This window comes from Rousettus aegyptiacus, unplaced genomic scaffold (assembly GCF_014176215.1).
Source record: "Rousettus aegyptiacus isolate mRouAeg1 unplaced genomic scaffold, mRouAeg1.p scaffold_m13_p_4, whole genome shotgun sequence".
NCBI classification, from domain to species: Eukaryota; Metazoa; Chordata; class Mammalia; order Chiroptera; family Pteropodidae; genus Rousettus; species Rousettus aegyptiacus.
Window position 1 is genome coordinate 152,585,668 of NW_023416307.1, and position 10,605 is coordinate 152,596,272.

The window sequence follows — 10,605 nt, forward strand, 5'->3', positions numbered from 1 at the left end:
GGACTTTTAATGATTTGGAGGCATTCTTTATGTTTTAAATTTGCTTCTATAATAGTTATAAATACTTTTCTCTTGTTTGCCATTCTTTCAAGTGTTCTTATAGTGTTTTTCACCCAGGTCCTTGGGGGTATGGTGTCTGTGTGAGGGGAGAGTGTGTCTGAGTACCACCGAGGGGTGGGAGGTGTGTGGAGGAACGCCTGGGTAGGTGACGAGTAGATGTGTGTTGAGGGGGAAGGGGGTGTGACACTCCAGGAAGGTAGCGTTTAGCCCGTAAGATCATTGCTTCCCAGTGAGTTGTTGTTTAGGAACCAAACTAGCTTGCCGTGACCAAGTGGCATGGAGTACATGTAGTGTCTCTCTCAAGCTTTGTTTCTCGTGGAAGGATCATTCGTGCCCTTTTTATTTAGGGCAGCCCTCAGTGTGCTGCTGTCTCAGACGGGGGCCATTATCCAGACTGGCATGATCGCGGCACTTAGAAGAAACGGGGTCAGGTTAGAAGAAATCAAACAGTAGATGAGTAGAAGTGAAAAAGGACACTCTCTGCAGACAAGTAGTTGTTTCTTCAAGAGGGTCACACTCATGATTTCAAGGTAGAGTCCAGTTCGTATATAAGTTAGACTCTATTAAATAGAATCAAGTAGAACATTCATCAGAGTAGAGACTTTCTGTCATCTTTTCTCATGAAGGAATTCCGATGAATTACATGATACTGATAAGAGTCTGTGTTTAAGGCACCGTGGGTATGAGAATGGCTCACAGTTCCAGGCCCCCCACAGCTTGTCATAGCGTTATCCAGTGCAGTGTTCTGTGCAGAGGGGGAGCTTCAAAGAGGAATACCGGTCTCAGTCGTGGTCTTGGGGAGCAGAATAACAACTACCATCATGTGTTTTCTGAAAAAAATGTGATTTGTTGTGTTTTTAGGAGCAGTTGAATGAAATGGAAAACCTACGCCTGGAAGCTGAGGAGTTAAGAGAGAAAAACTGGCTCCTGCAGGGTCAACTGGATGATTTTAAAAGACGAAAGGACAGCAGGTGAGAAAGAGCCACCCACTCTGGGCTCACTCTCGGCTCGCCTGGGCGGAGCTCAGTGAACAAGGTTGGACTACATACTGGTTTCCATCGGTTGTTTTTGAATCAGATCTGATGAGGGTGTTGCTTGTTATGGAGCGGAAGAGTATGGCATTCATGATCCTGCCCACTCCGTTAAACTTTGCATTACTGTAGAGCTATTGAAATGAATTTCAGGCATGTGAAGTACTTGAACCAAACTGCTTACTTCTACTTAAAAAGAAGAAAGGGGGGCAAATCGGGCAACAAGATAAGGTTGCAGAGGTCCTACAGAAAAAGGGAGAATTTCCTGCCAGTTGGTTTTGTTTCATGATTCGTGGTCCAGGGAAGGCTTCTGGGCAGAACCTTCCCAGAGCAGCCTTCCCTCGGGCTTGGGGTGTGTGTGTGTGTGGTGGGGGGGCTTCAGCTAAGGCAGTATTTGGGTTGTATTTGCCCACAGCATAGCATAGTGACAGGGACAAGTATACCCAGGCTATCCCCTATCTCTGACACTCTAAAGTTGTGTGACCTTGGACACATTTTTAACCTCTTAGTGCCTCAGTTTCCTTAGCAATAAAATGAAGAGAATGACAGTTCTCTTCCAAGTGTTCTACAGACCAGGCGTGACGTGTGTCAGGTGCTGCTCACAGCGCTGGCAGACGGCAGCCACTCAGCAAATGGCAGGAAGTGTACAAGGGAGAAGCCTGATCCTGCCTGTCGGCTGTCTGCATGAGAGACTGGTGCCAAGGGTGGCCTGTAAAATTACGCAGCAAGGTGAAGTGAATCACAGCGGGTCTCTGGGATGGAGACCCTTCTGAATTCAGCCTCCCAGATCGGGGGCGTCCGCTATTCCTGTGTTGCAGAAGGTCTTGGACAGGCGCCGTCCCACCCTGCAGCTCCCCATTCCTGTCCAGAAGCAGCCCTGAGGTGTCACCGTCCACGACCTAAGTGAGACAGCAGACATCCGAGGGTGGTGACGGTGACAGCCTGCAGCCGTGCGCGGCATGGCGACGCTCTGGCCGGCGTCAGACCGCACACGACAGACCGGACCGCGTGAGCAGCGCGGGTCCCGGCCGTTGTCACATGGGCGCGCGGGGCAACGCACGTGGGCGGGTGGGTGGCGGTGCCGGGTAAGAACCCGCTGCGCTGCCTGCCGGTCGTAGGGAAGTGTGGCCCAGACCGTTATGCATGGTGCGTGATACTTGATAATGACAATAAATGACCATGGTACCAGTGAATGTATTACGTTACACTTTTTAACGTTATTTTAGAGCGTACTCTTTCTACTTATTTAAAAAAACGTTTGCTGTGAAACAGGATGCTGCGTTACGCAGGCAGCAGCCTCATACAGCTCATGTTTATCGTTCTTGTTTGCATCCTTCTCGCGTGCTTGATTTACTCTCGTGTTTTTTGCAGTCACATGCTGGACAGGCTTATAGCCCGGGGGAAAGAGGCTCTGCCACAGAGCCTCGGTGTGGAGCAGGCCGTGCCATCTGGGTGTGTGTGACCGCACTCTGTGATGCGACTGGTTACTTGTGATCTTTTTTTTTTTTTTTTTTGCACAATGACAAAATTGCATAATGATGACTCATTTCTTAGAACATACCCCCGTCATTAAGCGGTGCATGACTGTATTTCTGCATGGTTCTCTTCAAGTTTTAGACAGCATCGGAGATGCTCATTTCAGTAGCATCCTCTTCTGGGGCTTTCACTTTCCCTTCTGGATGATGCTGATGCAGATAGTCCACAGCCTGCTTATCTAGTTTCCATATGCTCCACCCCCATGTCCAGTCATAGTAAAAAGAAGCGTTGTATTTGGTACACCGTGTTTTATCAAAAGTTAGTTTGAGCATGGAAAATAGACTGTTTCCAGATCATTTATAAAACCACAATTAAAAAGGTTCCTCATGTCCTTTATATGAAAAGTCATACAGGAACTTCTTCATGGAAGATTAGGGCTGGAGAGAACTGTAGTGGAGTCGAACCTAGCCCACAGCCGGGTGGGTAAAGAAGTGTTACTGAAGCAGGGTCATGTTCTTTCATTTCAATATTGCTGTGGCTGCTTTTGTGTTACAGCCACCAACCTGAAGACCTGCGATGAAGACCATATGGTTCCCAAAGGCAAAAGTACTTTCTGTCTGGTTCTTGACAAAGAAAGTTTGCTCGCCCCTGGATTCGAGCACACAAACGCATCTCGCCTAATGATTTCGGTGCTTTCCTCATTGAGGTCTCATTGCCATTTTGTCTAGGCTGCCAGATTAAGAAATGACTCTAGCTTCCGTTCTCCTTCTGAAAACGATCTTTTACTCACTGGCGAGAGACAGATTTCCAGAAAAGCCTCCAGCATTCAAGCAGGTTCTGCTAGTTGGGTGTCTCCCTGGTCTAGGGGCTGCCCATGGAAACTGAGTTTATTATCCCGACCTGGTCAGGCCGCAAAGATGGACTCACGTTAATCAAATTCACATGTTACTGATGTACGGCCCGGACTGTGATCTCTGTATGTGGATGAACATCCCTTTTCCATGAAGAGATTCATGTGTGGTGCTTAAGGAATCCCCTTCCTGGTATCGTTGTACTTGGTCATCAGAAAATTGCCAGCTGACTATGAAATCCAAACAAAGGGCGCGCTGGGGGCTCTGTAGGCCAGGCTGAGCTGAGGAACTGTCCCTGCCCCTAAAGATGCCCCTCCCAACCGGTCACATTCATACCAAGCTCCTGGACTGCCCTTTCTCAGCTCCCTTTTGCTCACTTCTGACCTTCAGGTGGTACCACTCTTGACTAAGTTTCTACTTTATTTTACTTTCAACCAGGCCTTTATTAGATTTCCCAATTTCACTCACCTCACCCTTGTGTAGGATGAATCCTGAATTCTGGGAATATGCCTTATTTCATCCCCATACGTCGATCACGTTTATCAAGTCTGCTGACGTGACTTCACCATCGAGTTGGCTTTTCTTTGCACAGCTTGGCATTGGTGCATGTGATAGATGTGAAATTGATACTTGACTATACTTGACGGTGTTTCCCCACCCTCCCTTCCTAACCTATGCAGTGAACAGAATCATCCAGACAATCAACAGCTGAAGAATGAGCAAGAAGAAATTAGCAAAGAAAGACTTGCCAAAGTATGATTTTTTTTTTTTTACATAATCTTTCTTGTCCGAGAAGTGCTTTTATAGTAACTATTTATGGTTATATGATTTGGAAACCATTTGCCATCGAAATTTCTGTCTTTCTCTATTTCTACTGTTACGTTAGATATTTGCCATTAGTATTTAAACATAGCTGAGAATTAAGAGTGAATTTGTCTTAATGCCTAGATGGCAAGCCTGCTGCTCAGCTTATCAGATGGTTGTCCAAGTCCCTATTTGAGGACTTAGAGCAAAGGTTCCCCAACCTTCGTGTCAGCAGGGACCGGTGCTCCTATGAAAGTCTAATGCCTGAGGATCTGAGGTGGAGCTGAGGTGGTGATGCTGGTGCTGGGGAGCGGCTGCAGATACAGATGAAGCTTTGCTCTCCGGCCTGCCACTTACCTCCTGCTGTGCAGCCCGGTTCCTAACAGGCCACAGACCAAGTCCACGGCTTGGGAGTTGGGAACCCCTAACTTAGAGGGCACAGTACATGAAGTCTCGTAAATAGGTACCCTCTTTATGTGTGTGTAGCTGGGATTGTGGAAAAGGATGTTGGTTTAAGTGATTTTATTACTATAGGGTGAGTGAACTGGTTACTTTTGATCTTTTTCTTTTTTAAGCAATGTTAAGAACTTAAGATGTCTCTCTCTCTTTTTTAATCTTATAGAATAAATTAGTTGAAGAAATGCTGAAGATGAAAGCAGAGTAAGTGTGCTATTTTGTAATTCAAGTTCTTGTCGATCTTTTTTTATTCTCTAAGGGAAGAAATACTTATATCCACAAGGTAACTTCTTTCCTTCTGCAGTAATCTGTGAACATGATAGATGTTTACAAAGTTGTTTTCCTATATACCACTTGGCTAAGGGGTTCTGCACAAGAAGCCATTCTGAGAACAAAATCACAAATAATTAAGTCCCAATATCATAAAGAAATAAGTAAAGAAATAAGAAAAGCTTAGCTTCCCTGGAGGGACTGATGGGTTTTCTCCTCGTGGACATGGAGGACAACATAACTGACCAGGTTTCCTTTTTTGCTTCTAGTTTCCTCTGACTTAAAACCTCAAGGCCCTGACACCAATAGATGAATACTCTGATTTCTTCTGGTCTTGACCTTGGGTATCTTTATGTGTTTTCTGTAGACATTTTATTTGTATAGTTTTAATATTAGTTTATATAATTTTATAAACTGCCTCATTCTTTGATGACCAAGATAGACTTGTATTTTCTGTCTCATTCAGAGCAAGTAAGCTGGTAGGTATTAACAAAATAATAAAACATCAGGAAGATACTGTACTCTGAATAGAAACTCCTTAGCAATCACAGAGGTCCAAACATTTCACTTGTCACATACACCTCCTAAAAGGATTTCGAAGCACCTGTACTCTCTGACACATTACGGAGTTGAGTTTATGTATAGAACTGTAAGTTTAAATTGATGTAAAGGATGGAAGTTCGGACGTACAGGCATACTTTGCAGGTACCGCAGGTTCGGTTCTAGACAACAGTAGCGAAGTAACTATCTCAATAAAGTGAGTTGAGGGTCTTGCCTTCAGTTTGTAAAAAATGCAACCTCTGAAAGTACAGTAAAGCGAGCTGCAATGAAACGAGGCATGCCTGTACTGAAAATGGTGACATTTAGAAATCAAACTCTTGTGTTCTTTTAACAGTATCAAACTACTTTGCTACCTTAAGTTCATTTAAAAATACATGAACAAATTCCTAAGTCTGAAATTTTACATTATTGGTTTTTTCTTTGAAATCAAGTTTCTATTCTATAGTCAGGCTAAATTATATACTAATTTAATGAATTGTTTGGAAAAATTTTTTTGATTACCCTATCACATAACTTAGCAGTGAAAATGTGTATACAAATTAAAAGTAATTCGTAAAAGTTTCCTATATTCATATAGTTCTGGATTATGTTCATTACAATTCTTAATCACAGTGTCCTAAATTTATTCTGTTTTCATAAATAATTATTTTATCTAGTAAAATTTGAGTAGAAACGCATTTTCCGATGCATTTTATCTTAATGCTTTTTCTTCAATTAGCTCATTCTGTTATACTTAATTCTGGAACGAGATAGTAATTAGTAACAACTCTATTCATTTTCTGTTTTTATGTATATAAATGCTAAAAAATCTTATTCACCTAGTATGTAAATGACAATGAAAGGAGTTTATTATTAGAGTACCATCATTCAGTCATTTGAACTCAAAGTTAATGTGCCAAAAATTACAGTGATATGTCATTAGAAATTCTTTTTAATGATCAGCTGACAAAGACCAACCAACTTGTGAAAGATTTGTTGCACAGGGCTTGTTCTGCACATGGCGGCTCAGGGACTGGCTCCCGGCCCATTAGTTGTGGAGTTAGAACCAACATCTGGATTACTTACTGGGTCTGTGAGAATCCAGCTGTGTAGTTTGTAGAATTGCAGCTCCTTTAGAAATAATATACATTCAAGACCTTCTAGTAAAGAGAATAAAAGCTATGTAATTTACCTCATCATCTACTAACCAGGAGTCTCAGTGGCTCATCGTGCCTTGAACGAACGAACGTACGGGGTGAAGCACACTCCAGAAAGTGGCACGTGTATTTTGATCAGCCCCAGCCTCCAGCAGCAGTTTTAAACATTGTTTTCATATGTGTGTAGGAGTACCCAAGAATCCATTTGTCTCTCCTTGGCCAGACGTGGCACACCCACTGGGCAAGCTGAGAAAACCAGTATCTGGAAGTGGGGCGGAGAGAACCACGCTCAGCTTACACTTTCACTTAGTAACCTTTGGATGGAAGCTGGGCCTGCTCCTTTCCCTTGCTTTCCCCAGCAAGTTTTCATGAGCAAGGAAGAAGCAGGGGCTTGGCAGTTGGGTCAGCACCTGCAGTGTCTGCCATGCCTCAGAGCCTTTTCAGCAGGCAAAATACACAAGGCAAGGCAAAAGCAGAACAGCTCCAAGTGGCTTGGGAAGACATGGGGCCCTCCTCCCCGTTGTCCTGAGCTCCCACGGGATGTAGTCTGGAAATACTGTCCTAGAATTCATTGGCTTTAAATGGTATATTAAATTCTGTGTATTACATCATTTAATCAGCATTCTGTTGCATGTGCATTATGAAACTAAAAGCATTTGTTTCTTTTAGGAAGTTTATAAGATCCAAACCATTTTGTAAAATCAGTGACGTTCTACATAATTCCATAGTAACCTTTTTTCCTTATTTTTCTTTTCAATTGATAGTTACATAAAGTATGTAAATTCTAAATATCACATCCTTGATGAAATGACTAGTGTCTTGCTGTCTGAGAACTGGTTTTTGAAATTAGAAATGATTACTCATATACGGAGCACTGAATAAAACATGCAAACTGTAATAATACTTAAACTACATTTGCTCCACGGGGGCTGCATCTAAAAGTTTCTATTCTAAATTTTCATCACTTAAAAAAAATGGTTTGCAGAGTTTGCCAAAATGATAATCTTGGGTAAAACAACAATAAATAAAGCATATCTGCAGCTCGCGTGATGTTCCTGTGGCTGTCGGGGGGTCGGAGTACTAGGGATGCTTTCAGGTCAGCATTCTGGGCTTAGCTGGAAAAGGTCTAATTTGAGTTCTCTTTTGTAATTAATGTTTCTTTGGAATACCACAAAGTGATGTTTATTGTTATAGCCTAGAAGAAGTCCAGGGCGCGCTCCACAACAAAGAGACAGACTACCTTAGAATGACCGAGGAAGTGGAACGAACCAGAACTTTGGAGTCTAAAGCGTTTCAAGAAAAGGAACAACTGAGATCAAAGCTGGAAGAATTATATGAAGAAAAGGAGAGAACAATCCAGGTGCATTTGTGTCTTTATTTCTGTTAGAATTAATAGAACCGATCAGAATGAGATTTACGTCTGTGAATGAGTGTCCCGGGTTCAGACTTGCTGTGGCACAGGGGAGGTGTGTGGTCACGAAAGCCGCGAGCCTGGGCTGTCTCTGCCTGTGCTCTTAGAAGTCACGAAGTACTGTTATTTAAAAAAATAAGAACAAGCCCGATCCCGTTTGATCTCGGAAGCTAAGCAGGGCTGGATCTGGTTAGTACTTGAATGTAAGCGTAAAAAATAAAATAAATAAGAGATTGTAAGCTGACAAAGTCCTTGCAATCTGTGATGTCAGCCAAGGGTTGCCTCGCCTGAATGCATGAGTGAATGAATGAGTAAGTGAGTGAGTGAGTGAATAAAAATAAAAAAATAAGAGCAGCTCATTTTCTCCTCTCTGGATTGATTTACCTGTAGGAGATGGAAATGTTAAGGAAGCAGGTGGAGCGTCTCGCTGAAGAAAATGGAAAGTTGGTAGGTCACCAAAACCCAAATCAGAAGATTCATTACGTAGTGCGGCTGAAGAAGGAGAATGTCAGACTCGCTGAGGTAAACTCTCAAAATGATTCTGCATAAACTCACTCTGGGTTTTAAATGATTATTTAATTAAATTTTCATTTAATTATTGAATCACTTAACAGTTTTCTTCAGGGAACTTCTTGAATTAAAAAATATCCAGTCATTGCTATTCCAGGCATAATTCAGTCAGTTATCATAAACATCAGATTCCTGTTTAATGTTAAGTAGTTTACACATTGAAAATTGTAGTTTAAATTTGCAATATAAATTTAATGAATGCCAAGAATAACTCTTCCTGTAAGAATTAGAGCCTTAATTTTTTTCTTTTTTTAAAAAAATTACCAGGAGAAAGAAAAGTTGCGTGCTGAAAATGTATTTTTGAAAGAAACGAAAAAGAGTTTCTGATGAACGTTCTGCATCCACACACGTCCCGTGGCAGTCAGCCCTCTGCTGGTTGGAGGCTGCCACCCCATTCCAAGGCTCTAAATCAGCTGTACATACTGGGAAAACCTTTTGCCTTTGTAAAATAAAAGCCTGTAGCTAATGTTTACAGTGGACGTTGGCCAGATTAGTTTTTCGTTAGATCCTAACTAATCCCCTTTGTGTCTTATGTCAGAAGCCCTAACAGTATATCGTGGTTCCAAAACTTGCAATGAGGTTAGTGACTGATTGTGCAGGGTGTATGAAAAGCAAACTTGTTAATATAGATTATTTTTTTATTCCTACTTTAAGTATTCTCATGAACCTTTTTATGACTGTAGCCATTTTTCAAAATGTATAAATCTTCTAAAAATAGTCTAATAAAGGGATTTACTTTATTCATTCACTTGTTCACGCTACATTCACTTAACGAGCCGCTCATAAATGCCAGGCCCTGGTCATCACTGAGCAACGCGAACAAGACCCTGCTTTCAAGGAACTTCTGTGAGTCAGTGCTCCGTTCCTTTTGATTGTGAGTAATGTTCAATCGTATGGATGTCCCACATTTAGTCACCATTAGATGGACATTTGAGCTGTTGGCAATTTGGGGCTATTATGAGTTTTGCTCCTATAAGTTATTCAAGCATGAGTCTTGGCCTTGACATGTGTTTCTTATCACGAGCGGATATCTAGGAGTAGAGTGGCTGGGTCATCTGGTAAGCGTGTGTTTAACTTTTTAAGACATCGCCTGCTTTCCAAATGCGCTGTTTGGCCGCACCACGTGTTCCAGGTTTTCTCATCCTCACCAACACTTGTTATTCGGGTTTTTTTACTATAGCCGTCCCAGTGAGTGCGCACTGGTATGTCACTCCCATTTTCCTAATGACCAATAATATCGAACACTTTTACACATTATGTAAATAATACTCAGCAGTAAAAAAAGAGATTGATATATGCTACAGCATGGATGAACCTCAAAGGAAAAATATACTAAGTGAAAGAAGCCAGACCCTAAAGACCACATAGTATATGATTCCATATGTGGGGTATATCTAGAAGAGGCAAAAGTATAGAGATAGAAAGTAATCCTTGGTGGTGGGGCTGGGGATGGGAGTGGAAACAACTGTATGGGCACCAGAGAACTTTCGATGTGGGAATGTTTTAAAACTGGTTTGTGGTGACATTTGTACAGAACTATAACTTACCAAAAATTAAACAATACTCAAAATGGGTTATAGTTTTATGGTTTATAAATTATATCTCAGTAAAGCTAAAGATAAACAATTTTAAATTAATGCATAGTTGAACTTTCAAGGAGTAGTAGTAACTCCCTAAGAGTCAGGGAGGAAAAAGGAGCTAAAATTCACACTGCTGCCTCGAAGGTGGGAGAAGGTGGACATTGAGGCTGGTAATAAAGAAGGTTGAGTCCTTATCACCTGTATGAGTTTCCTGGGGCGCTGCAACAAACTTCCACAAACTGAACGGCTTACGACAACAGAAATTACATTCTCTCACAGTTCTGGAGGCTAGAAGTCCAAAATCAAGGTGTTGGCAAGGTCGGTCTCTCCGTGGGCCCCTGCGGAGAATCTGTTCCATGCCCCTCTTAGCTTGTGATGTTGCCAGCAATTTTTGGCAGT

General features: G+C 42.1%; 1 protein-coding gene across 2 annotated transcripts in view; it reads left to right on the forward strand.

The window, feature by feature from the left end:
* Positions 1 to 9,370, forward strand: part of KIF15 (kinesin family member 15) — a 51,779-nt gene extending 42,409 nt beyond the window's left edge. For both annotated transcript variants that reach the window (XM_016141306.2, XM_036218868.1), the window contains 6 exons: positions 922 to 1,031; positions 4,099 to 4,171; positions 4,845 to 4,882; positions 7,840 to 8,005; positions 8,447 to 8,578; positions 8,894 to 9,370. In XM_016141306.2, coding sequence (XP_015996792.2) covers positions 922 to 1,031; positions 4,099 to 4,171; positions 4,845 to 4,882; positions 7,840 to 8,005; positions 8,447 to 8,578; positions 8,894 to 8,953 — 579 coding nt within the window. In that variant the 3' untranslated portion in view covers positions 8,954 to 9,370. The remainder of the gene's footprint in view (positions 1 to 921; positions 1,032 to 4,098; positions 4,172 to 4,844; positions 4,883 to 7,839; positions 8,006 to 8,446; positions 8,579 to 8,893) is intronic.
* Positions 9,371 to 10,605: the final 1,235 nt, after the last annotated feature.